Source organism: Herpailurus yagouaroundi, unplaced genomic scaffold (assembly GCF_014898765.1).
Source record: "Herpailurus yagouaroundi ecotype Mexico unplaced genomic scaffold, PumYag 29, whole genome shotgun sequence".
Taxonomy (NCBI): domain Eukaryota; kingdom Metazoa; phylum Chordata; class Mammalia; order Carnivora; family Felidae; genus Herpailurus; species Herpailurus yagouaroundi.
Window position 1 is genome coordinate 117,483,237 of NW_024412377.1, and position 27,742 is coordinate 117,510,978.

Sequence of the window (27,742 nt, forward strand, 5' to 3'; positions counted from 1 at the left end):
ATATACGATATGCGTCTTTCTTCCTACATCTTAAGCAAAATTTATATTACTCAAAGCAAAACAAAACAAAACAACAGAACAAAACAAAACAAAACCAAGAAAAACTAGATTTTCTTTTCCAGAAAGAAGGAATCCCTTCCCTTCTAAACATCTCATAGTTTCGAAGTGAAACGAGGTTTCGTTCCCTTCACTCTCTGTCCTCCCTCTCCCTCCCTGCCAGGGCAGGGTTTCATTGGATTTGGCCTTAGCATTTTGGGAGCAAAGGCCAGCCAAACTGCAGATATGGAGGCTTAGGATTTCTGCCAGTTCCAATTAGCCCACGTGTGTGCTCACTGCCCAGCCACCTGCTTCTTCCAGAAAGCTGGCCAGAAGTCTGAAGAATTTAGCCATTAGCTGTGTGGGGTGGGCAGTTCTGCCACAAAACAACCTAATTAAATAGAATCTGACCCAAAGAGTAACTCAGTTAATGCTGTTTGGAGGCATTATTTTGTCTGGTTTAATTCTGAGTCCATTTACTTCAGCCATAAATTCAAACCACAAAATAGCCTCGGGGCTTTGTTACAGTGCAGATTCCTAGAATTTAGCCTCTGTATTTTGAGGCTAAATTGGAGAGGACCTTGGAGAGGACCTCCTTGGAGAGGACCACGGAGCTGCTCAGCCAGGAAAGGCAACCCAGGGGATTCTGATGTAGGTGGTAGGTGTACCAGACCTTGGGAGACACAGAATGAAACTGTCAGCAGTAAGTGAGCTGGTGTGACTTTTGATGTGTCATGTAGAAAAAAAAAAAAAAATGATCCTCTAACAGACTGCCATCCTTTTAATTTAAAAAAGCCACCCTTAAATGATTTTTTTCTCCTCTTATTTAAGACTTGACCCTATTTCACAATTCCAGATAGAGCATTAACAAATGTATTCAACATACGCATTTTATTCTTTTTGTTCCCTTGAACACTTCTTCAGATTAAAATACACCAGCACAGCTTTTCTAGACCTCACTGGAGCTTATCTCAAAACTGGTCTGTGTTCTTATCTCATTGTAGGAGCAAACCCGGATGTTGGAAATGGGGATAACTGGTCCGGAAGGCCATGTGCTGAGCAGACCAGAGGAGGTGAGTTGCACGGGGGCTGGGGGATGGAGGAGGGGCAGGTGCTCTGCTTTCCAGCATCTTCTGGGAGACTCCTCTTACTGCAATACCTTATGGCCGCTGCTCATTTGAGGGTGTGTGTTCAGCCCGCCTTTCCTAGGCACATGTGCACACGGTGTATATGAGCAAGTATTGCTGGAAGGTGAGAGTCTCTGTGAATACCAGATAGCAATCCCGGAACCTTTTTTCCAAAGACCGCTTCTGACTGACCCAACTCAGGGGACTCTGAGAAAAGGAATGTAAGGGAAATGTTTACTTCTGATCCCTAATCTCTCTAAAGATAACACAGGTTGGAGTGTACTCCACAGTTATTCAGCTGGAGAGGTAAATCCCCAAATCCTTTCTTAATCAGTGTGAATCTTAAAGACATGTCCGTGTTATATTCTGAGTCCTGCAAAATAAAATATTAGCGATATGGATAGTAGGGGGAGTGGGCGTCTCACAGACATTATGTCTGTCGCTTTGTGTGATGAAGTCCAGGTATGGGAGTTTCCCACGTGTAAGATGGGTGATGAATAGTGACTTCTAAGCCCCTGATGAGTGAATAAAAGGTCACTAGTGGCTGATTGCATGTGTTTGGGATGTCGGCAGCTTCAGCTGCTGACACAGGACACAGAGTAGGGACTTGGCTGCCCGTGTGGCTGACAGCATATTGGCTTTGGGAGGCCAGCCTGCGGTTGGCACCTGGGGTGTGTTGAGAGCCCTCTGTGTGAGTGAAGGGAGCCTGGCTCTTGCTTTGTTATCCCCAGCCCCACACTCTACAGCAGGTAAGAGGAGGCAGAACCAGACGTCCGTGTATCCCTGTTGCCCATCTCTTCTAGAGGCTTTATAAAATGAAAATGTAACACACATACAGAAAAGTGCCCCAATCATAAAGATTCAAGGGGTTTTCACAAGCCGAATACACTTGTGTAACCAGCACCCACTTGGAGAAGCAGAGCACTGTCAGAACCCCAGAAACTCCTCTGTGTCTAATGATATCATTTCCCAGTTAAAATAATTTATACCTATTTCATAATATGTAGTATGGGTCCTTTCTGTGGAGCCCTAAGCTTATACCTGGAACTGTGCTGATTACCTCAGTTGTCCTTGCTGCTGCTCTGGGCAGTTGGTAGTGTTGCTGGTGGAAGAAACTGAAGCTCAGAGAGGTTAAGCTACTGGCTGCTTCCATGTGAAGGATTGGAAAGCTGTTGACATGCTGTGAGTAGGGCCGGGGTGATCAGCACTGTTGGTGAAACTTTTCCTAAATGCTGGTCATTGTAGCAATTTGCTGGCAAGATTGATTCCTGTAGCAGCAGCCAGGGGATTTCTGAGCAAAGTCTATTTTTGTTCCCTGGTTTGTTTTTCCAACCCCCCCCTTCCCCCCCCACCCCACTCCTGTTCCCGTCTCCTTTTTAGTAAAAAGCCTCTCTGCCGCAGATCTGGACAATCCTGGAAACCCTTTTGGGTGAAGCTGGAGGGTGATGTAACCTTCCAAAGATAGTCATGCTGTCAAGGTCCTGGAAACCTGCTGTGCCACGAGGGCACGGGATCACGGGTGCCAGGACCGAGGGCGTGGGGAGTGGTGTAGTCAGCACAGGTGTAAAGAGGGTGGGATGGGCGTAGGAGGGACCTACCCCTCTTCAAGGCAGAGCACACCCGGCCACCTTCTCCAGTGATGCTGTGCAGAGAGCTGAACCCCAGGTTTGCTCCAGAAGTCTGGGCGATGCAGGGAGGTGGCCACATTCGCCTGTGGTCAGGGGCTCCAGGGGCTCATCCCTTTGGAACAAAGGGCAGCTTGGGAGCCGCCAGCAGGGCCCTGCCAAGTTTTAGAGTCTGTCGGCTGAGCCGCACCCACCAAGGGCAGTGGCTGGTTTACATTATGCAAGCACCGGGCATCTGCAAGCTATTTTTGGTATTTTTAAAAGTGATGGGTTGCATAGGCTAACCAGAATGTCATATCCATCCAAAAAGGAGTTGCTGCTGATTGAATGGGAGAACACTAGTGTCTCTGCTGCGGGCTGAATAGGACTGAGTTGGGCTTTGGGCTTTGGGCAGCAACACAGGCTCTCTCACCCCCGTAGGGATGTGATCGGCAGTAAGACCAGTAGCCAGCCTGCGAGGACCAGGAGTGGGGCAGTTGCCTTAAGGATGAACCCATAATCACAACAGCCCTGTGTGCCAGGTCCTGTCACTCTTCCCCCTTGGTAGACTGGAAACTGAGATTTGGGGAGGTTGTGTAACGTACCTCAGGTCACCCAGCTTCTAGCTGGCATAACCAGAACTCCAACCCAGGCCGTCTGAGTGAGCCTGAGCTCCAAAGACCCTGCTTTGTTGATAAAGTAAGGGGAGACTCATTATTTCTTCCTGAAAAAATTCAGCCGAGTTGGTTAGCACATGTGAACACATAGATTCCACTTTCGGGTGGGATGGAAGAAATAGATGATAAGAGAAGTCTCTGCTGAGAAGCCTGGGAATTACTAGTGTAAGAAATGCCTCGTGGGATTGCCATCGCTGACCACCCTTGCTGCAGGAAAGGATTGATGTCTAATTGCCTTTACTGGTTAATGCTGACGTATTGGTGTTGGGATTGTGTTTTGCCGGAGAATCTGCCTGGGAAGATTGGGGAGCAAAGGCTTCCATCACAGGTAGTCGTTGGGATAATCACAGGGAGAGAGAGAGAACCATCCAAGGGAAGTGAGGGCGAGGCTCTGAGAAGCCAGGTGAATCACCCCAGCTTTGGATCCAAGGACTCTCACTCCAGATCTTGTAGGCTTTCAAGCACTGTGCCGCACTACCGGCTCAGTTTGTGGAGGCAGGGGAGTAGCTCTCCGGGAGGCTCATGCTTGTCTTGACTCCTGGGACTTCTTTTTGCAGCTGGAAGCTGAGGCTGTGTTCCGTGCCATCACCATCGCCAGCCAAACCAACTGTCCACTCTACGTCACAAAGGTCATGAGCAAGAGTGCGGCTGACATCATCTCCCAAGCCAGGAAAAAAGGTGATTGGTGTTCCCAAGAGCTGGGAACCAGTCATGTGGCTCCCCTCCACCTCCCCTCCGCCCCAGCTCCCCTGCTGTTCTGTACAAACGGTGCCTGTTTTGCTCATTGCCGCACTGTCTGGGAAACCCTTCCTCCGAGTTAGCCCAGGTGATCTTTTTGGCATCCCGGGTGGATGGCAGGCCCCTGGCATTGCTCCTGCTTGTCAGATGAGTTAACTAGACTTAGGAAGGGTGAGTGGTTTGTCCGAGATAGGACAGCTTCAATCACTTCTTTGAGACTTGGTGCATCTTTCTCCCTCCCTTTGATCCTTCATTGTCAGTTCCTGTTATCTGAGCTTTATAAATGGACACACTAGTCAAGATTATACTGGGGGCAGAAGTAAAAGATCCAACTCAAATGGACTTAAACAAACCAAAGTAAATTATTGGTTGGGAGTGTTTCAGGTATAGCTGGATCAAGGGGTTTAAACAGTGATTTGGGGCTCTATCACTGTTCCTCCTCTCTTGCCTCTGCTTTCCTCTCTGTTGGCTTTTTATTTAGTGTGAACAGTGACAAGAATAAATGTTAAGAGGCACCTGTTGTCCTCCACACTTGACAGGGGGTGCATAATGAGGAAGTAGAGTCTATTTTTTCCAATTGCTCAAGCCAGAGTGCCCAGGAGAACTGTGATTGCCTTGGCTTGGGTCATCGGCCCGTTCCTGAATCAGTATCTGCTCTGGGGATGGTGTGATTGATTGTCCAGGGTTGAGGGCAGAGTGCAGGGGCAGGGTCCCACCACCTGAGCCATACAGATTAGCACAGGTCATTTTGGGAAAGGGGCTGAATGGGTCTCTAAAGCACACCTAGTGGCCCTTCATGCCCCAGGGCTTCTATGCCCTTCATGCCCCAGGGCTTTGTCCCCACCTCCTTCTGACTTGGGCTGCTTTCCTCCATTGCTGTTAACTTGGGCTTCAGTTGTTGCTCATCTGGTGCTAAGCAGAAGTTTACTGTCACTTCAGAGCTTTCTTTTATGCCTTTGTTCTGGTCTCCAGTGACACACTCATGGGCTCACTTGAGAACAGAGTGTGGTTGAGAGCCTGCAGGTGTAGGGCCCTGTGTTTGGTTGGGAGAGAAGATTTACTAGGCCCCTGTGTATGATCATTACCACTGTAATGGAGAGCCAGTCTGGGGGGGCTCATCTACCAAATTCTGCATGTAAGTGGCTGGGGTGGCTAAAAATAGTCCCACTGACTCTGACGGCTGAGTGTTCAGTCGTCTGCCTTTCCGGAAAAGGGCACCCTTTTCTTCTGGGGCGGGGGGGGGGGGGGGATTCTTCCTACTTGTCTAGACAGTCTTTGTTGCTAGCACATTCTGGGGCATCTCCTGCCGTACCCTGCTCACAGTAAGCCTGTTGTTTTTCTTTCCCTGCTTTTAAATGTCTCAACATGACATGGTGTGGTTGCTCCACTGGGTGTGAGTCACTGGGCGAGAACCAGGAAAGCAGCCCAATCTTCCTTACCCATTCTTGGAGAAAGGCAAAAAAAAAAAAAAAAAAAAGGAAGAAAAAGCAAAATGCATGGGGAACACCCCTACCATTTCTCCAAGACTCCCTCGCTCTACCACACTCCCTCTCTCAGGCCTTTGGCTCCTGGCTACATCCTCCCTCCCTCGGAGCTATTCTCAGGATTGCCCGAGGGTCTCGAGGACAGGGTGTTTCAGCTACCTGCTGGGTCTTATTTTAAACCCATGGAGAAAGATTCCTCACCCTTGGCCTTCTGGCTCATAGTGGTCTCGCACAAAGAGCTTGTACAGCTGTGTCTCCCAGGTAGCAGGGTGGCCTTGTTCCCATGTTGAAACCCTGACTCCTGATGTGGAAGCCAGTAAACGTCCCAGGACCTGTTCTTCTTGGGGAAGGAGTCGAGAGTACAAGAGCAGGAAGAGAGTGTAGTGGGGTTCACTCTTCCCTCCTGAGCCCAAGTCCCAGTGTATTCAGTTACCAAGTCGTCTTCTTTTTTTTTTTTTTTTAAGTTTATTTATGTGAGAGAGAGAGAGAGAGAGAAAGCACAAGCAGGGGAGGGGCAGAGAGAGAGAATCCCAAGCAGGGTCCGCACTGTCATCCCAGAACCCCATGGGGGGGCTCGAACTCACGAACCATGAGATCATGACCTGAGCTGAAATCAAGAGTCAGATGCTTAACTGAGTGAGCTTCCCAGGTGCCCCCAGTCACCAGTGTTCTCTTAAGTAGCTCTGTATGGTTGCTCAGAATGAATATTAGGAGTCCACAGTTAAATGAGGACCAGCCGTATGCCCTGCACTGACATAAATACTTCAGGTCTAGTATTCTGTAGAATTGTCAAAGTACCTTGAGAAATAAATAGCCTTTATCATCCCCATTTTTCAGATTGAAAAATTATTATCCCCGTTTTTCTTATTGAAGCACAGTGTGTCAGGATCTCCCAGTTGGGAGAGCTCATGTTCCAATCCAACTATAATTACAATTTTTCTCCTACTCTTCCATCTAAAGACAGTCCAAAGGGAGAGTTCTTCTACTTTAAAGATTATTTTTCTCTTAATAGTACCTGAGGGCTTGTCTTGACTTTTTCTTTCTTTCTTTCTTTGTGGTTCTGTATGCTTTAGTTGGGTAAATAGTTTTAGAGAGCCCTTAAAATTCTCATTAGTCTTGTGTGGCTGCTTTTTCCAGCCATCCCAAAGAGCAGGGCCGTCATAGATGAATCATTGTCATTGCTTCCTTCTTTTGCCCATGGCAGGCATCACAAATCAATCTTGACTCTTGTGATGACACCAGAAGCATATTTAGAATTCTTTCGATAAAAAATTCCAGGGAACCGAAACGAATAGATCGGAGTTGAAGGAAGGCAAGACCTACTTAAAATTTTGGCTATAGAGCCTTCCTAAACTTTGACATTGTGAGGAACTTGAATGTGGGAGATGGAGGGCTGAAGCTGGTGAAGTCCAGGGCTTTATGGACCATTTTTTGCCCAAGATTCTGGCACAGAGAAACTTGGTACTAACCAACCTTCTATGAGACAGCATTTACCTTCTGTCTCTTTATCCCTTCTTCTTTAAGAAGGTCAGCTCAGATCAGTTTATTTCCCAGTATCCCTCCTCCCCACTGCTTGTTTTGGGCGAATAAGCCCCAAATTCCAGACACAGAGTCTAAGGAGCGAGCCCCATCTTTGATGTGTCCCAGGTTTTATCGGGTGTCCTTGAGCAGATCACTCCTTGCTTTAGGTTACGGAGTAAGAGGCATGATGGAAAGATCATGAGCGCCTGTTATCCGAGGGAGTGGACTTAACTTTGTGGAACCAAAACATTTCCTTGCAACAAGCATGATCTAGCAGTTCCCAGTGATGCAGGCACATTGGAGGTTTAGGCCCCTACCATGGGAAGGAATATCAGTAGCATAAGGAAATCGCTTTCACTGAGCATCTGAGTATCTGTGTGCCAGATACTTTGTATGTATCAAATCCTTTCATTTTCAGAAGCCTGAGAAGTAGACATAGTCTTATGCATCATTCCAAGACTGATCTAGTCCACATTTTAATATTTCCGAAATGTTGATGAATCTCGTAATCAGTATACATTTTTTGTTTTGCCTCAAATATTAATTTGCCTCAGGGTTTGGGAATTAAAGGTGCGTCTTATAACCAACGGCTTCTTGTGAACTGGGGAATACAAAATTGTTCATGTTTAGCAGATAGAAAAGCAGAGGCTTAGAGAAGGTGGGCGCATGGACTTGAACCCAGGCCTACCTGTTTTCAGAGCCACAGCCTCGAGTAGGGCTAGGGGCTATGATTACCTGACCCAGGCCTGGAGCAGGACATATGTTATGCAAACCCACCGCCTGTTTCCTACCCTTGCAGGGAACGTGGTCTTTGGTGAGCCCATCACTGCCAGTCTTGGCACAGATGGAACCCATTACTGGAGCAAGAACTGGGCTAAGGCAGCTGCATTTGTGACATCCCCGCCTCTGAGCCCTGACCCGACCACTCCCGACTACATCAACTCCTTGCTGGCCAGGTTGGTGTGGGATTGGCAAGCAGCACGTATCATGTAGAAACATCATGGAGCTAGGGGAGGGATGAGGACTGGAGCAGCCCATCCATCAGCTAGACTGGGGTCTGCAGTGAGGAAAACACATGGAGAATTCCCCTGCAGTCCTGAGCACAGACAGCGGGCTCTTCCCCGTCGTCTTTTATAAATTACCAACCGTAATCATATTAATAATGGGAATAGTGGTTTACACATATGATGTGCCAAGCACTGTGTGAGGCTACGCACATAGTCTCATGGTTCCTTATGATAACTATGAGTGAGGGACTGTCGTCTCCACTTCACAGGCTAAACAACTGAGGGTCAGGCCATTTGCCTATTTTGAACAGCACCTAAGCGAAATTACAGGGAGTTTCGTTTGCTGGTGCCCCCCGAGGACATACAGGACCAGTCGCATCATTCGTTTGGGTCCCTTTTATTTCGTTACACAGAGATGATCTAACCCTGCCCCCTCGTTTTCCAGATGGGCTGTCTGAGCCCCAGGGAGGGAGAGAACTCACTTACACTCACACAGCTGGTAAGAGGTACAGAAAGGATTTTAAACTCAAGTCTCGGCTTCCAAATGCTGACATTGGACACTTGTCCTCCGTGGTGACTCTAGCCACCTCTCTGGTTTACATGGAGCTTTCTTCCTTTGCCAGTGGAGACCTGCAGCTCTCTGGGAGTGCCCACTGCACCTTCAGCACTGCCCAGAAAGCCATTGGGAAGGACAACTTCACAGCCATCCCCGAGGGCACCAATGGTGTGGAAGAGCGGATGTCTGTCATCTGGGACAAGGCTGTGGTAAGGATCAAGATCATGGGATGGGGGCCAGGGCCAGATCAGCATCGCCTGCTGTTGCTGCTTTTTTAGGTGAACTCTCACGCCTGCTGAGATGTTTCTGGAACCAGGTGTCTCAGGTGGTTTAGGAATGTTGCTTCTAGAGTGATGAATGTTGAGATTTTGACAAGATCTCCTTATCTAGACTGGGAACTAGGAAGCAAACATGCAGATCCTTCATCTGATGTAACCCCTTGAAATGGTAAGCAGGGGGTCTGTGTCCAAGAGACTCAAGTCAACTTGCTCATCAAGGATGCTCTTGACTGAGTGTGTGTTTATCCAGGCTGTACAAGTGATTGCCCACTAGTGTCTTTTGACATTGGCCTGGTTTTATTTTCCTTAATAACATAACAGAGCCTGACAGAAGAGCTGTGCAAATGAAGGCTGGACCAAAGGTTTTAGTAAAATTAATAATTAACTCATTATTAAGTTGATCACTTCCTTTTCCTTTTATTTCATTTTTTTTAAGATTTTATTTTTAAGTAATCTCTGTACTCATTGTGAGGCTTGAACTCACAACCCCAAGATCAAGAGTCACATACTCTACCAGCTGAGCCAACCAGGAGCCCCACTTCTCTTATTTTAAAATCTCTAGGGGCGCCTGGGTGGCTCAGTCGGTTATGCGGCCGACTTCGGCTCAAGTCATGATCTCGCGGTCCGTGAGTTCGAGCCCCGCGTCGGGCTCTGTGCTGACAGCTCAGAGGCTGGAACCTGTTTCAGATTCTGTGTCTCCCTCTCTCTGACCCTCCCCTGTTCATGCTCTGTCTCTCCCTGTCTCAAAAATAAATAAAACATTAAAAAAAATTTTTTTAATCTCTAAAGCCACTCATTTCTGAGCTACATGCATTGCATATAAACTAATGCCTCATTCATCTACCCAGTGTAAGCCACCAAGTTTCTCTCCTCGTCTTCACTCCTAGGAAGCTCAAAGCTACATTTGAAACTAAATTCTTTTTACTGTATCCAGAATTTTTTTGTTTTGTGAGGAGGAAAAGTATAAGTATTTTTGTCTCTCACATAGTTAGATTTTGATTTTTTAAAACATGGTCATGTATTTATGAACATACATGCACAGTTCTCTTGGTCTATGTGGAATTGTTAAAAATAATATATATATGTGTATGTATATGTATATATATATATATAATATTTTAATTACCCACATATACACTCTTATTAAAGAGCACTTGGAAAGCATAGAAAAGCACACATACAAAAGAAAACAAAAGCCAGTCAATAATTCCAGAACCCAGGGTTAACCATGGTTATCATTTGGGTGAGGCTCTTCTGTATTTATCCTATGACCATGCAAATACAAACACATATCTAAAAAATAGGCTCATAACCACATTACTTTTTACTGGGAAATTTATAATTCTTTTTCTTTTAAGTGCATTTGTGCTTTTATAATGTTTATTTTTGAGAGAGAGAGACAGACAGACAGAGAGTGAGAGACAGAGAGTGAGTTGGGGAGGGGCAGAGAGAGAGAGACACAGGATCCAAAGCAGGTTCCAGGCTCTGAGCTGTCAGCACAGAGCCCGATGTGGGGCTCGAACTCACAAACTGAGATCATGACCTGAGCTGAAGTTGGACATTTAACCTACTGAGCCACCCAGATGCCCCTGTAATTCTTTTTGGAATGTGAAGGCAAAGAAGTAACCGTATGCACATATCCAGGAAAAAACGCACACTTCAGGAGCAGTTAACTGCCTCCTCCTGTAGCCATGTGTTAACTGACCGTTTTGCCTGGCAGCCAGAAAGGCACAGCCAGCTGTTCGGCTTGTGGGTCGGCTTCTGTGCTCATCTTCTCAGGGGCCCGTCTGTGATCACCCTGCCCCGAGCTCAGAAGCCCTGCACTGACTTTTCTTCTTTTGGTATTCCAATAGGCCACAGGGAAAATGGACGAAAACCAGTTTGTGGCTGTGACAAGCACAAATGCCGCCAAGATCTTCAACCTGTATCCCCGCAAGGGAAGAATATCTGTGGGTTCTGACAGCGACCTGGTGATCTGGGATCCAGATGCAGTGAAGATCGTCTCTGCCAAGAACCACCAGTCGGTAAGGCTCGCGCTGGTGGGAGAGGAGCAGAACGGAGAAGGTGTGCACGGAACTCAGTTGGAAGAGACATGTAGATGTGGGGTACCCCCGGCCAGCTGGGCCAGGATGGGCCGCAGTGACCCACCCTCCCAATTCTCAGGGATGTAATGCCTCAGCAGGTTATTTCTCCCGGCTGAGTCAGCAGAGGGCCCCTCCCAGCTCGGTCACTCAGACAGGGAGGCACCGTCTCCACACGCGAGTCCGTGATGGCTGAGGCCGGCGACTTGGTCGCGGTCCCTGGAGAACTGGCTCAGAAGCTTTCCTTAGACAAGTGGTACCCATCACTTCCTCTCACGCCGCACCAGCCACAGCCAGTCCTGGGCTTCCCCTCACCCCAGGAGGGCAGGCAGTGCAGCGATCCCCGTACCTAGAAGGAGAAAGAACAGAGAAAAACTTGAACAGCACTGACACCGTCCTCATGAGGACTTTCACGTGGAGGTAATAATTAAAGCCCGGTACCTAAGGGAAAGGGCTTAATCCTTGTTAGTAAAAAGAGTTAGTATTTTTAAAGCATTTACGTTTCAGGCAGTGGAGTGTGCTTTTTTAATTCCTGGAATCTCCGTAATAGTCTTCTACAGGTAGACACTGTTACCATCCCCGTTTTATAGATAAGGAAAGGGAGGTACAGAGAAATTAAATAATTTATGCAGCAAGTAAATGGTGAAGTTAGGACACACACCCCACAACTGGACTCCAAGCCGATGTCCTTAACCCTTTACGGTAATGCCTTGCACTTACTGAATAAATGAAGGTAGTAGAGAGAAATCCCATCTTGGGAGGGGATGGCCTTTGTTTAGACATTGAGTCACATCACATTATTCAGTTCCGGGTCATCCAGCCCACCTACTCACCCACCCCGTACAAGAATGCCAAACACAGCATCCCCGAGAGTTCCCGAGCTTCTCTTTGAGCACCGCCAGTGACAAAATGTACTTCTGCATGAGGACCTTCCCAAAGACTGATGCTTGTCTATGCTGGCAAGTCTAGTCTCTACTGTCTCCCCCTGGTGGCTTGTGCCCATGAAGAGCTCACAGATGGCGTTGTAAGCTTTTCCTGGCCTCCCTGGTGCTTTGGCCATAGTGATGCCAAAGGCAGGGTCCCAAGCACAGGAAAACCACGTACCTCTCCGCCCCATCCTGTGCCCACAACCGTGGCTTTGCCCCTCACCCCCGTCTCTAGGCTGCAGAGTATAACATCTTTGAAGGGCTGGAGCTGCGTGGGGCTCCTCTGGTGGTCATCTGCCAGGGCAAGATCATGCTGGAAGACGGCAACCTGCACGTGACCCAAGGGGCCGGCCGCTTCATCCCCTGCAGCCCTTTCTCGGACTACGTCTACAAGCGTATTAAAGCTCGGAGGAAGGTGAGAACAGCTGGTGGAGCCTGGGGGTGGGGGAAGGGGCTTTGCCCCATTCAGCCACGGGGATGGTACCCAGGAGATCAGGAGGGCTCTGTGTGCTGTAGACCTTCCCAAGGAAATTCACAGCAGTGGCCTCTTCCCAAGGGACAACTGCACAGATGTAAGGTACTATAAACTGGGGGTTTCCAAAGCTTTTTTTGGCCCAAGAAACCTTTTTTTCAAATGACTTTCCTCCACGTTTATAGTACTTTTAATTAAAATAATTTGAAATTATAATAATTGAAAATAATGTTTATATGTATATTTTTAGGTTTGTTTTTTTTTTTTTTATAAAAGTTTATTTATTTTGAGAGAGAGAGAGAGAGAGCATGCATGCACAAGCACAGGAGGGGCAGAGAGAGAAAGGGAGTCCTAAAGAGGTTCTGTATTGTCAGCCCAGAGCCCAATGAGGGGCTTGATCCCAGGAACCATGAGATCATGACCTGAGCCAAAACCAAGAGTTGGACACATAACCTACTGAGCCAACCAGAAGCCCCAATGTTATATAGTTTTAGAAAATAACTAAGGCTTACAGTGAGAATTAGCAGCCCACACCCACCCCTCCCGGTCCCATCTCTTCCATTGTTCCTCTAGAGGCCAAATGTTTGTAACTCTTTTATCTAGTTGTATGGTTCACATAAAACCTTGTGGATGTCCCTGGTTTCATAGACAGGTAGAAAAACAGATATGCAGACACCTATTTCTTCTGTATGTATCTACCTACCTACCTACCTACCTACCTACCCACCTACACTTTACAAACCAATCAGCTCCAGTTGATATAGGGGTGAGGCCCAGAACCCTGTTTTTTTTCAGCCCCTGCTACCCCCACACCAATCACAAGGTCACCTTCCAGTAAGGTTTGGGCTCCACAGAGCAGGGTTAAATCAGCCTTGGGATGGGGTGGAATTTTAGCCCTGGTTCCAACCTTGTCTGTTAGAAGACACACGGTCATGTGTGCACATGGGATGGGTCAGAAGGAGTCATGATGGTGAGGTTGGGGGCCGGAGGCAGGAGTTTGGGCACACACCACAGTGGCCATTAGAGAGAGGCTCACGGAAATTCCATATGCAAGCACCCCATCCCTCTCCCAGACCCCCCAGTGATCCCACCGACTGGTCACCCAGCTCCCAGGGGAGGCTTCCAGCCTCCCCACCAGAGGCAGCTACCAGCCCTGTCTGTGAGGACCAGCTTCTTCCTGCCAGCCGGAAGTCTCCCTCCCTAAGGTCGACCAGCTCCTTCCGTTCCGCTCCCTGCACGTGCACAGAACGAGGTGCACATCTTTTAGGGCATGTGTGTGTTTCCCGACTCCTCTGTCGTGTAGTCTCAATATCCCTGTAGCCTCCACTGTTTACTTCATGACCACGTTTTAAATCCCTCCACCGTTCTTACCTCTTTATTAGCGATCGTTTAAAGTTACGTGGGATGGAGTAAAATTCCACACGCCAGGTTTGGCCTGATAGAGAACAGAATGAAACCCAACCTCCCATGTACATCATCTCTTGATTTCCATTAATGAGACTTAGATTCTGCACCCAAAGAAATGTTGATGGTCTGGAGGCTTTTCAGGGAACACGGAAATAGAGACGGCCCCACCCAAATCGTCAGCACCTGCAAACGTGAAGAGCTTTGCCCCTGTGCCTGCACTGGGGTTGTGAACATGGGGCAGGGAAGGCTCTGTGGTAGAGCCCGCCCCTCACTGTTGGGCTCCTCTGGCAGCCAGTGGGAGGACATGGGTGGAGGCGGTGTGTGTCCCATAGACCGTGAGCCGGCTGGGGGAGGGGAAAGGTGTTGTGTGACCCTTCTCCCCAGCTCCTGGCAGCAGGCCTAGCACAGCACACACCCACGGCTGGTGTTGCTGGCTGGCTGCTCAGTTCCAGGTCGGGTTCACAGCCGCAGCCAGAGGCCCGTGGGTCAGACCACAGGATACTCACTTTGAGGTTTGGCACCTCTGCTCTGTGCTAAGGAGCGCGTCGGGGGAGCTCCCACGGGATCTCACTTCTACCAGCACTTACGACCTTGTCCCAAACTGCTGCCCTCCCTGCTCCCTCTGCTTTGGTGTGCAGGTGGTCCTTCCGTCCCTAACCTTTCCCCCCACCTGCTTCCTCTGCTGGGAACGCTGCCTTCCACACCGGACCTCTGCACTTCGCAGCCTTCTCTTTCCCTCAACCCCAGCCCCACAACACAACAGGCTCTTTTGTTCCTTAAGAGTGAGGCTAACCTGGGGCACCTGGGTGGCTCAGTCGGTTAACCGTCCGACCTCGGCTCAGGTCATGATCTCACAGTTCGTGGGTTCGAGCCCCGCGTCGGGCTCTGTGCTGACAGCCTGGAGCCTGTTTCAGAGTCTGTGTCTCCCTCTCTCTCTGCCCCTCTCCTTCTTGGGTTTTCCCTCTCTCTTGTCTCTCAAAAATAAATAAACATGAAAAAATACTTTAAAAAAGCAAAGCCTACCTGTCTCAAGAGGTCTCCACTGACCTGTTGCACCGTCACCCTGTCCTCACACCCCTCTTATGTTCCTTCTTTCCTTCAAATAACTCTCTTATTTTCTGGCTCCCATTACACACTTAATTCAGTCATTTATCTCTGCTACCTGGCACAGACCTTAAATGCTGACAGAATAAAGGGTGACACGCTTTCTCTGCTGCAGATGGCAGACCTGCACGCCGTCCCGAGGGGCATGTACGACGGGCCAGTGTTTGACCTGACCACCACTCCCAAAGGGGGCACCCCCGCGGGCTCCACCCGGGGCTCTCCCACACGGCCCAACCCGCCCGTGAGGAACCTCCACCAGTCGGGATTCAGCCTGTCGGGTGAGTGGATGGTGCCGGAGGGTGAGCAGGGAGGAAGGAAGGGGACAGGGGAGGAGCAGCCCCTACGAGCTGGCAGGACACCTGTAGGGAGAGGGTGCTTGGAGCAACTAGGAAGCTTTGCCGAATCAAGAGAGTCCTGCTGAGAAGGCAACGTAAGGCTCAGGGAGATCAAGGGTCAGGTTTAAATGAGGACCGGGTCTGCTTAGACATCACACCTGGTGGGGTGGGGGCAAGATGTTTTCCATTATGAATCGAGGGTGATTTTCCACAGGAGACGGTGGGAGCTGTGTATGGAGGTGTTCTGTCTGTTTGCCCGGGGTTAAAGCTCAGATGGCAGTAGGTTCTTCTAACCTGGCATATTTATTTATTTTATTTATAAAAAAATATTTATTTATTTTTGGGAGAGTGCAAGTGGGAGAGGGGCAGAGCAGGGGACAGAGGGTCTGAAGTGGGTTCTGCGTTGACAACAGCAACCCTGATGTGGGACTTGAACTCATGAACCGTGAGATCATGACTTGAGCCGATATCAGACGCTTAACCACCTGAGCTGCTTAGGTGCCCCTAACCTGGCGTTTTTCCTGTCCTCTCCCCTTTCTCGTAATAATGATAGTGCTAGAAGTAGATGCTGTTGATTAAGTACTTACCCTGGGGTAGCCGTACCATTCACCTAGTCTTTAAGAACGGATATTAGCAGAAAATAATTATCTACTTGCTCCATAACCAGTAGTCTTAAAGAGGGGAGAAAAATAAATGGAGATTTGCGTGTCTATGATGAACAATCGAAGTGTGAGGGAAACAAGACCAGAAGGGACAGGGACAGGTAAAGAGGAAACAGGTATCGGGGAAGAGGAGTAAGGAATGGCAGAAGCAGGAGAAAGAGGGTAAAAAAAATCAAGGGGGAGACAGAGACAGGGGAGGGAGGCAAAAGGAAAAGGCTGAAAGTTTGGAGGTGACGTCGCCACAGGTAAGGTTATGTTTGTCACAATATTTGCTGCCAGTGTGGCTGCCATTTTGAATCGCTCCCTGGCTGACGTCATCCTTACAATTTCGGCAGCTTCTCTGTGAAGGACACGAGTATGTGCACATCAGGGTTTCCTTTTGTGCCGAGGCTGCAGGGGCCCCGACCCTCACCAGGCCAAGCTGTGACACCTTGGGCAACTTGCCTCACTTCTCACAGCCTCAGTCACTGCCTCTGTGAAATGGGGATAATAACAGTAGCTTCCTCAAAGGATAGTGGTGAGGACAAAGTCCGGTATCTGAGGGTACAAGGACACATTCCTTGTCGCAGCGGATGTAAGCAGTGATTTCTCCTACCTTAAGGAATGCTTTTCTTAAGTATCATTTTCATGATGCTGAGACGGTATCTATACGAACCTAGCTTTTCCTGGTGGAGACGGGATTCCGGGGGACGGTGGATATGAAATGTCTGGAATACTTGACACACCAGAATGGAAGTTTCTTGGGAGACGAGGCCAAGAAGGCACTTGCCAGCTGACACTCTGAAAATTAACCCAGTTTCTCTCTTGTCCGCACCCCGCTCCCTCTCCCTTTTCTCTTCCTGGGAATGTCTTGCCCACTGCAGGCACCCAAGTGGATGAGGGGGTCCGCTCCGCCAGCAAGCGCATTGTGGCGCCCCCTGGAGGCCGTTCTAACATCACGTCCCTGAGTTAAGCGACCCCTCCCCACAGAGAGGGGCAGAAGCAAGAAGAGATTTTCTTGAAGCCAAAATGGTACACCGATATTTAAGAAGGAAAGCGAATCCAAACAGTTGTGATCTAAAGAATCAATAAGCCTCAAGCCTTATGTTTCTCCAATGCTACACTCGCTTGCCTAGCTTTACGAATATTGCTTTTGTTTTCTGTTTATGCATAGCCTTGATTTGTTGGACCCTGCCTCCCCCCATTTACATGCATGCAATCAGGCTACTAAGGTAAAAGAGTCTGCTATATAGTGTTGAGAGCGTGTGTAGTGCTGCATCTTATGACAAGGGGACAGACGAAGCTGGGATGCCAGGAAAATCAACAAAAGGGACGTGGTTATTTGGGGTGAGGGGGTGGGGAGACCAGAGCGAGGCGGAAGGCTCAGAGGGCCTGGGGGAGGGGGTGTCCCGGGGAGGCGGGGGGGGGGGGGGCGGGGGGGGGAGCAAAAAGGGGCTTGTGTATTGTGTCGATGAAGCACGTTTATTTCCATAGAAGGTGGCCACCCTGGGGGAGCCGTTCCTTCATCACGGTCCCCAGGGTCTGTGGAGAAGGCAGGCAGGCAGGCAGTCTTCAGGTTCCAGCCTTTGTCACATCCCCTCCTAGATTTTATTCCTTTGAACCTTTTATTAAAAACACCAAAACCCAAGCATTACTTTCACTGCTCGATCGTGCCAGTGTGCGGGGTGGGGGGAGCACTTTCCCAGTGTTGCTTTGCAATTCTCTTTGCCCGGCTGGGAAGGAAGAGAGGGGTTAGGAGACCACCCTTCTCCTCCTCCGTCCTGCCGGCCTCTTTGGTGCTGTTAAAAGGCAACAGCTGGGAGCGCACACATAGGCCCCCGAGGCGGGTGGGGGCAGCCAATCTCACGCACCTCCCTGTAAACGTGCTGGAGGTCGCCTCTCCCCTTGGCTGGCGAAACCCAGAAGAGCCACGTGCATCTGGCGTCCCAAGTTAGGACGAGCCGAGGTGGGGCCCGGGAAGGGCTACTCTTGCTGGCGGTGAGTGGCTGCTTCTTTCTGTCTGGGGATCCAGGCACATCTGTGATTGAATAGGATTGTTCATTTGCAAATATATGCACTTAGGTGTTCTCGAAGTTTTGCAAGGAACAGGTGATCTCAGTTGAGATGGGAGCCACGGGAGCATTTGGGAAAGCGAGTCTCTTGAGCTGGGGGGAGCATATCCTGGGACCGTGGGTCTGCTTTTCAGGTCTGAACCACCTGTCTCCCCTTCCTTTAGCACATCCTCCGGGGGAGCTTTTTGTTTCCGTCTAAAGTCTCCCAGGGTGAGTGGAAGTGACACGCAGTCTTGGGTGATGCGTGGAACCCCGTGTGCGTTTTTCCCCGTCCTGCTGCTTCTGCATATTCAATTTTGGAGCAAGTTCTGTGAGCCAAATGAGTATCTGTGGAACCAAGAGGCCCGTAGGCAGAATAAGTATATTCACCCTGGGATCCGACTTCTGTGCTTGGGGGATTCAGCTCGTAGAACCCGTAAACCTGTGTACCGGGTGCTTTGAAGAAACGAAGAGCAGGCCTCACACACCTGGCCATGATGTCTGATGGCAGGTTTCAATAAGCTGAAGACCAGAGAAAAGGGGACAACATAGGACTAAATATATCCAAGGAAGAGGATCCCCCCCTTAGCAAGCCAATTATTGTTCTAGTCATGAAAAGGATCATTTCTCCTCCTAACAAGGAATCTTGCTATTTTAAGGCTTTTTCATGGTGCCTTTATTTTAAAGGAAACTTAGGGGGAGCATGTACCTTTTCCTTTAGAACTCAAAGATTTAGGGGCCTTTCGCAGAACTCAGAATGACGGTTTTGCGGGCAGAGGGAGATGGTCAGACCTGAAGCAGGTACACAATTATACCGCAGGGGTGGGCTGGGCGGTCTGAGGTGTTGCAGTACCAGCCACAACCACCAGATGGAGGAAAAGACAAACTAGTGGGCTCCTCTTGTGTACCATCTGATACTGTTAAGTTAGCAGTTACTGTTACTTAAGCTGTTACGTTAGCTAGTGTTAACTTAGAGTCCAGCCCCTCCCTCCTTGACCTCTGTATGCCATGAAAATAACTCTTGCATGGCCAAATGGGTCATCTGCCCTGGGACTGCTGAATGAAGCATTCAACCAGAACTTCACATTGTATACAAGCTTTCTGTGCTGTGGAAACAACCACCTCTGATGCCTTCATGATGGGCAACATGATCTGGGGAAGCCTCTCTTTCTCCACTTACTATAAGTAACTTCCTAAGCACAGAGATTCCTAAGAACTTCAAGAAAACTCCCTTTATTTGCATCACTTTGATTTCTTGAACCTTGTCACTTTAGTTAAAATTATGTTCACCTATGTCCTGTTCCATAAGACACATCAAAGAGCTCTCCGTATACAAAGGGTTTAGGAAGAGAACATGATGCGAGTTGCATCCCTCTCAGAGTTCACGCCATCTCATCCAAGAGTGGAGGCCATGCTGGACCTTTCTCTCCTGCCCAAGCTTTCCTTTTTCCCTCTCTTCTCTTAGCCTGGCCCCTCTCTAAAGATGGCCTGCCTTCCCCCAACCTTCTCCCATTGTTCCTCAACCCAGGTGGCCATCATCTGAGTTCTGGGAGGGCCACCATCTTGGGTGGTTGAGAAGGTATTTGTGGAATCGTTAAATCAGCCAACCCGGCAGAAGTATTCTATTTCTATGTTTTCTAAAAATGGCAGTGTTGTTGTCATCACGAAAATGCGTTTTCTTCAAAGACCAGTCACCCTCTGGCCTTTTTCTTCATGCCAACACCCAGAGAGTCATGCTTTGCTGCAAAGGCCTTAATCCTAATCCTGGACTTCTGCTCACCCTGAGAAGCCCTTCCCAACTAGGGTGGATGAGCCCTGAGTTTGGTTCTTGCCACAAGCTTCCCAGGCCTTCTCTCCCCTAGAAAACTCCAGCTTGAGTCCCAGATATACCCATGGGCTGTCCTCGGCAGCCAGCATTCATTGTAAAAGTTCCCTCCTTGGAAAATGGTGTGTGGGTGTTCAGTTCTGTGTCTGGTGAAAACGAACAGACCGTAAATCTCCCCGTGATCTGTGGTAGCTGTGAGGCAGCTCTGGGACGTGAAGAGCTGTTTGGTTTGAACCGTGAAGAAAACTGTGTTTTGAGTTTAGCTGAGATTAAAGAAAAAGTTCATCAAGTGACTGTTAATGTACACCTGGTTATTAAAATAACTATGAAATTACAGATGTTGTCCAGTTTCCTTCTGTGTGCGACGGGCCATTTCACTTGCAGTATTAAAATTGCACGGTAAATGGAAATGGTTAATGAGGCGGGCAGATCTGATGAAAACAAGAGGTTTCCTGAGAAAATGTGGGGGTTTCTGTGTTTTCAGTTGCATTTGAGTTTTTGTTTTGGCTGCAGCGTTTGATGACCGTTATTGAAACTTAGGAGAGTAAAGTTGTGTCTGTGGATCATCAAAGTTGGCATTGATGTAAAAGGCATCGCCATCTGAGATAAAGTCTGGCTGAGTCCAGTACAGATCCTGGAAGGGTTTCTTTCATTTGTTTTTTGGTCACCCCCATAAAGAATTTCTGCTTCTCCCTAAAAGCCTAGACTTGGAGAAGATTCAAACCAAGCATTTCCCAAAGCATATTCTGCCCCATACTGATTCCAGGTTGTCTAAGGAGTGTTGGGAAGGATTATTCACTAAGTGTACTCCTCTGAGAGACTTAAGATCCTGTCATCAAATTCAAGGCTATGAGAAATCTTGTCAGTCTTTGAAAATTTGTCCAATTCAAGATTCTCAAACTTTATTTGACTGCTGAACCCTTCTCTATCCTCTTTTAACATCCCAACCAACTTCTTATGCTAAACTCTCTTGGGGAAACACTCCTGTATCAAATTCCACATCGTATGGGATGCTTTTCATTGGAAATGGCAGACTATCGTGTACACAAATTTTTCTTGAAAAGGGTATTTTTTAGAAAGTCCTTTTTTTTAAGGTTTTATTTATTTTTGAGAGAGAGTGCACGAGCAGGGGAGGGGAGAGAGAGAGGTGGAGACAGGATCTAAAGCGGGCTCCGCGCTTACAGCAATGAGCCTGATGTGGGGCTGGAACTCACCGCGAGATATGACCTGAGCCAAAGTTGGACACTCAACTGACTGAGCCACCTTGATGCCCCTTGAAAAGGGTATTTTCAAGTCTGGTGTAATGAGAACTTAAGGGATAGACTTGGGTGGATCCAAGCATAGGTGGGTCTAGAACATGGTTTCTTTTCATCTCTTAGCCCAGCTTGCCTTTAGTCCTTCATAGGAAAGCTTCTGCATGTGGGAACAGAACTGGCCATCAGCACCCCCAGGTTTTCATTTTGTCTGCCTAGTGACTTCAGGAGAAGGAGAGAGGCTCCTTAACTAATCCCAGCCAAAGAGACTGATTATGGTTGGCCTGGCTTGGGACATGTGTTCCCCATGGGACTAGGCACTATGGCCAGGACACTGGGACTGATGGATCCCACCTGGTCATGTGCCCCGCCCCAGAGCTACCTGAACTGTGTGAGCTCTGAATCACACACACGCACACAAAACAGTTTGTGATACTGGGAGGAGAAGGTTCGGATACCGCTTGGGCAAGAACAGCAGATGGCCATGGTACGTTTCCCAAGCCTGCTGGGCCTACGTGATTTGCTCAGCTAGGTGCCTATGTGTGGGTGGGGCAGATGGAGGAGGGGTAAGAGAATGATAATTTCTTATTAATTGGTTCTATGTGTCACGAACCCCTCTTGATTCGGTAGAACAATGCTGTCAGTATAGGAACATAGAGTGACGGTACCTTTTAACACCAAAGCTTAGAAAACATCAAACGCTACTCTCAGAACATGGTTGTTTCAGTTTGAGGGTCACGGTTTGACCCATAGTCAAAGTCTCAGTTTGAAGCTTACACTCAGGATTGGTGAAATACCTCTCCCAGCCCATGACCAAGCAGCAGCTGAGCTCTGCTTAGGGTTAGAGTGGACTCATAGGGCATGGTCAATGCTTAATTGAAGTGAACTCAGGTTGCAGGGTTGGCAGGTTTTTTGTTTTTTGGTTTTTTTTTTAAATGTTAGTGAAATAGACACCATGACTTTTGTACCTCTGTGGGCTAGAGCTGTTCGGGGCTGACCAGGTGCAGAATGAGAACACTGCACAGGAGGAAAAAGGTCCCTCTGGTTTCAAAGAACTCCCTGGAATCCGCTTTGCTACCATCAGACCATCACAAAAGGGACACCAACCAGGAGCAGGAAGTGGGGGATGGGAGGCCCAAAGCAGTCTACAGAAATGAAATCACATACTTATGGCTGGCACTCTTCAGGACCAAGAGTTCTAGATCAACCTGTGCGTGGTTGCTGAGAACAAAACAGGACACTTGACATGGTTGGACCACAGGGCACTCAGCATGCAGGAGTTCAGAGCCCACTGACAAGAGCATAGAATTTGCTCAAGGAAAAGGACAAACCCGAGGAACTCGCTGGCCCGTTAGCTGTTAAGCTTCTGGGGGCCTAGGAGGAAGTAGCTTCCGGCCACAAGAATGCAAAGCTGTCTGTGACCCGCCCGCCCTGTCCCAGGTGTAGAATATCCACCTGCTGTTTCGGTATGTGGAATGGGGCGATGCAAAGATGGAAAGGGTAGTAAGGCAGAGTGCTGACAGAAAAGGTCCTTAGGCGGTGGACAAGGTGAGAGAAAGGCAAAATCTGGAATTCTGGGCTGTGCTCCCTAAGGGGTGAATGCTAAGGGGGTCAGGGTTTTAGTTGTTATATATATGAATAAGTCACACTGTGCCGCATTCCACTGTTCTAGAACATCTCTAATACCAGCTCGTCCCTGGTAAAGGATGGTGGGAAACAGAAGTAAGAACAGGTGACTTTGGGCCCCCACAACCCTACCTCTAGGAAAAACAATTACACACACAGCTGACAAAGAAGGATCCATGGCTCACTGTATACAGAAGACATTTTAATACACAGAGAGGCACGTTCACATTTATATATACACCACATTCAACAGAAGCAGGTGTTTCCCACCCAAGGGCTGCTTGTTTACAACAGCACAGGTAACTGGAGTTTGGATTTTAAACATCAATGTTTAATGTCAATCAGACACACGGAGCTCCTAAGAAACAGCTATCACAGGTGGACGGTAGGAAACAGGATGCTGTGTGGACAAAGCAGGCACAACGGGATACTGAAACAGACACTATGTTTTGCATGCCTTTTCATTCACCTGTTGAATTAAAGCCTCACCATTACGGCATCATCAAAAGCAGAAACACTGGTTCCTGCTACCTGTACTAGCATTATTTATTTGTCCATTCAATCTAGAAAAGCTATGATGATATAAAGCCTAGTCGTTCCTGGTTAGTACTTTCTTCCGATCAGAGGAAGCTTAACTACTAATTAATTAAATTGCTGTAATTAAGTTCGTAGTGCTTTGTACTCCATGATATTCGTCCCTGCCCTAGCAATGACCCCAGCCCAAACCAGTGCTGCCATTGACGACAGATGTTGGCCATTAGCAGAGCATTTAATTCCCATGGAGACAGGGTTGTGGGCTGGGCTCCCCTGCTGCAGTGTAAGAGTGCTAACTAGGAAGCTTCTGGTCTTCAATACCTGCTCAGACTGGAGCTCCACACAGGTCAGGGCGAAAGCAGTTAGGAGAAAAAGACTGGGAATACCAGTCAAGGGGATGTAAGACTTGGCTTGTTTTCCAAACTTCTAAGCCTTGGTTGTCACGACTCTAGATGAGACATGGTCCACCTGGTTAGGACAGTCCCTTTTGGCCCAAGTTACGGGATCAAGCCAAAGAACCTGATACCAACAAGAAGCAATGACGGTTCAGATTTAGGCATCCTTTTGTTTGGGGGAAACTTTTTGTCTTCCTGTTTAAAATGTGTGGTGGTGGGAGGTGCTTTTATCAGTGTATACAGAAGACATTTTAATGCCTTACAGATGCAATGCTTTTTCATTTCTAACTGGAAACACATTGAGGGTCTGTAACCCGATCGGGCCTGAAAACGCATCTAACTGCTCTGAGGCTGTGCTCTGTAGTTGAGGTGTCCACGGCTGCTGAATGCTCACAGAGGTGCTTTGGGCACGGCAGCAGCACACCGGAAATAAAAACTAGGGGTTCCAAGTACAGAGGGGGCCTTGGGCTCCTATCCGGTTATAACTGGTACAGATGTGAAGCGGCATAAATGGTTGGGTCCCTTCCCAGGGGAGAGCCTCCTGATCCCAGTGACCTGTGGTGTCTCCCGCAGCCTTTCCTCTGGGATGATACATGCACAAGCCCCAACAGGAGGACGAACCAGGTGACCGGAGAGGTACGTCCACAGCACATCAGGGCTTGGGTCAAAATGCGTGAAAGACGGAAGCTGACAAACATGCAAGTGGCCCCTGATATTCCTGGAGTTGCCAGCCTGGAGCAGAACCTGGTCACCTAGTTGGTTTTTTTCATACAAAATTAGAAATGGAGTCAGGGCCAGTGCGTACTTCATAGTGCTTGGAGAAAAAGCAAAACCGCGCCAATAATATGTGGGAAATGTAGGAAAAAAAGAAAAGAAACAGAACAAAAGAGCTGGTTTTAATTCTTAACAAAAATATGGTTGCTCTTAAAGTCGAGAGGCTCCGCCAGAAATTGCGGGCGCATTAGCTCCGCGAGGAGAAAATCCTGAATGCCAAATGAGAATCCAGCACTGGCTTCCTACCCATGTTTAATTGCCCGAGTGCTGCTTCCCTCCTGGCTATCTGGTGTGGCAGGTGCCAGATCTGTTACTTCTGCCTACTCTCTCTGTCTCGTCTTCCCTGTTGCCTCCTCCTGGAGTTTTGGCGAGGCCCTTACTCTCTCTAAGTAAGGACGAGGTCTAGATGATCTGAGTGGCCAAGGCGTCAAACAGCCCCCCACTAAGCCTGTTCACTTGTTGACTTTACCCACTGGCATCTGTCAGGTGCCAGAACGAGGTCCTCTGCAGAGACCTTCTTTGTATCGAGAGAGAGCAGTTGGGTCCCACGGATATCTCACGTGGGCGAATTAAACTCCGTGTTGGGCAAATAAATACATAAAGAAAAAGAGTGAGACATCAATAATTTTGTAAGCAGGCAGTTCCGCCTGCCGTTCTTGGAGTGAGCTGTGCTTCAGTCCGTTTCCGTGACGTTAGACCTCTCGGATGTGGGAGCATCCCGCAGTTCTATTATTCCGTCTATAAAGGCATATATGATTAGTTCAACATTTTGGTTCATCTGATATTATTAGCCAAAAATGAGAGCAAAAACAAAAGACACAATCATAACAAACCCCAAGATGGCAATTTGTTTCATTGCTGGAGACTCCCTGCACTGGGCTCTGCTAAGAAAAGATACCTACCATGCTGTGGGTAATTTAAGGGATTTTTCAAGTGTAAATTTTACTATCTTCCAAACTCACCTTCCATTCTAACTTAGACTATCAACCCCGTGTAAGGGACAGCTTCAATGTACCTCAGAGTGGACAGTGCTGTCAGCATGACAATATTATTTTCTGGTCCTCTCCAGACACAGGTCTCTGATAATCTTAAGAGGACAATTAGCTCCCAAGGAACCTACTAGAAGAAGGGGAGCAGTATGCTAATAACTACCTCACAACAGGCTTACCGGGAAGGGGGAAAAAGCCCTGATTTGAAGCATTTTCCCATTTCCATGATGTAAATAGTCTCAGTATTTACTAATCATCACCAATTTCTGTACAATCATCAAATCACTGTACAGGGCAATGGGAAAGACACGCCCAGTAAGCTCTTGCTAGCTGATGTGAGCTGATAATGGTGTGCGGACTCCAGAGCACAACCAGAAACCCCTCATAAATCTGTTAGTTCTAATCAGTTCCCATCCATTTCTTCCCTGTTGAATTCCTTATTCCTATTCAATCAGACGTGGGGATTCTGACCTGTTTATGAAATTGTCTAGCTCCGAAGAGCCTCGCTCACTCAGTCTCCCACCAATGTCCATCTGCCCATTTGTCACAGTGTAGTTAGAATGTGGAAAAATAAATCTATATCCAAATATTCTTTTTAAAATAAAAATAAAGGCTGTGTAGAATAACAGAATGGTAGCAGTAAAAAGGCAGGACAGAGCTCATCTAGAATAACCCTCTCACTGAGATGAATAAACCCAAGCTGCGGTTGAGTGACTTGCTCAATGCCACACGGTTGATTAGAGGTGAAACTAGATCCCAGGAGACCCAGGACTCCCTGTATCCTGTTGCCTCCTCCCCAAGGCATTCATTCACATTTTCTGAGGTGTGTGAGGTGTGGAGAGGTGAGAACTACTGTCAGCAATTCCTGGCGTGGGGATCAGAAGTTCCCGCCCGAGGTGGCAGGACACGTCCAGAGCAGAAGACGTTGAGGATTTCACACGCTGTTATTCTGGCCATTCTCTTCTTGTGGGTATTTGGTTTGTTCCAAGGTTAGATTAGCTGGTCTTTTGTTAAAGTCCCTTTTTACTCTTAAAAGAAAAAAGCAAACAGTGCTTACTGTTGAAATGAAAAAGAAAAGATGTAAGCTTTGAAATGATAGAATTAAGACCAAAAAGTTAGAAAGAGTTGTGAACCAAGGACCTTCCCCTAAATGGAAACCTGATGCTAAGCTAAATTATGCATTGCAATTTTTTAAATCTTATACAGGGGGTAAAAAAGTGTCTGAAGTTTCCAAATTTTCTATTATGGATATGTGTATAATTAGAAAAAATTAGAAACGTTAAAAAAATATGTTAAGGCCTTGCAAGTAAAGTCTGGCTGAAACATGCCATCATTTGCTGGGCTGGTGTTTAACCAGGGGTTACTTACTTTTCTCTGTTGAAAATTATGAACTCCTTCTGGACAGACTCAAGATGCTCTTGAAGAAGGCACATCTTCCAGGTGAACAGATGGGGGTGTGGTAGGGGAAGAGAGATGCAGTTAGCAGACCAACAAGGACCCTCAAACAACCAATAACCTACTGTCTCTTCACCGAATGACTCAAATCTAAGACACACCAGTGTATCTTCAAAGTGAACGCGATCTGAAAGTGTGTGGCAGGAGTGAGACCCCAACCAGAGTAATAGGGGAGCAAATAAGGAAGAAACAGCAAAAGGATAAAACATGTCAACTCCATTCCCCACAATGAGCCAGCAAGGAAGCCATGGGTTATGGTTTATGAGCTTGATGTCTTTCAGCCACTTAGCCCATGAAGAAATCATGGCTTCAAAGTGGGTGGGGAAAAGGGTTTACTGAGCTGGTTGCCTAGTCGCCATTCATCTCCTGGCTCTCTTATGAAAGGTCTGGAGGTTCTACTTGGATTTAATGAATAGCCTGGAAACATCTCTCCACATTGAGTTCTGGTGGAATCATTCCCTCAACAACTGTACTAGAGTTGATTATATCTCAGGTGCAGTGAGCAGAATCTTCTTTGTGAGTACCAGACAAGCAAAACATTTGCTTTGACTCAGTACTGTCCAGCTTTCAACATCTCTTGATGAGTTTTCCATCATAATGAGAAAATTTAACCTCAAAACAGTGATAATCATCAGATCCAGGGCACTGTCAGACCCAGATCAAATGTTTCAAAAGTCTGCAGTGAAATACTTCCAAATTACTTCTGATGGAAAAATATTCCCTGAGGGAAAATACTTATTTATTCATTCATTTTTTTTAAATCTAGGAATTAGGAAATTCAAGTCTTCATGTACTGGAGAATTTTGTTTCCTGTGTGAATGTTTAGGTGATAGAAGAGGAAAACAA

At 47.7% G+C, this 27,742-nt stretch overlaps 2 protein-coding genes across 5 annotated transcripts in view; one reads left to right on the plus strand and one right to left on the minus strand.

The window, feature by feature from the left end:
- DPYSL3 (dihydropyrimidinase like 3) overlaps positions 1-17,253 on the plus strand; it is a 111,042-nt gene extending 93,789 nt beyond the window's left edge. For all 3 annotated transcript variants that reach the window (XM_040453493.1, XM_040453484.1, XM_040453499.1), the window contains 8 exons: positions 1,041-1,109; positions 4,002-4,122; positions 7,987-8,143; positions 8,818-8,959; positions 10,882-11,052; positions 12,271-12,450; positions 15,134-15,296; positions 16,879-17,253. In XM_040453493.1, coding sequence (XP_040309427.1) covers positions 1,041-1,109; positions 4,002-4,122; positions 7,987-8,143; positions 8,818-8,959; positions 10,882-11,052; positions 12,271-12,450; positions 15,134-15,296; positions 16,879-16,967 — 1,092 coding nt within the window. In that variant the 3' untranslated portion in view covers positions 16,968-17,253. The remainder of the gene's footprint in view (positions 1-1,040; positions 1,110-4,001; positions 4,123-7,986; positions 8,144-8,817; positions 8,960-10,881; positions 11,053-12,270; positions 12,451-15,133; positions 15,297-16,878) is intronic.
- The window catches only part of STK32A (serine/threonine kinase 32A), a 144,602-nt gene continuing 128,196 nt past the window's right edge, over positions 11,337-27,742 (minus strand). The window contains exons 12-13 of one of the 2 annotated variants that reach the window (XM_040453509.1): positions 26,810-26,874; positions 22,931-26,469 (exon numbers count right to left, since the gene is read on the minus strand). In XM_040453509.1, coding sequence (XP_040309443.1) covers positions 26,376-26,469; positions 26,810-26,874 — 159 coding nt within the window. In that variant the 3' untranslated portion in view covers positions 22,931-26,375. Of the gene's footprint in view, positions 11,459-22,930; positions 26,470-26,809; positions 26,875-27,742 lie in introns of those variants that run through there. The other variant, XM_040453516.1, reaches the window with a different exon arrangement.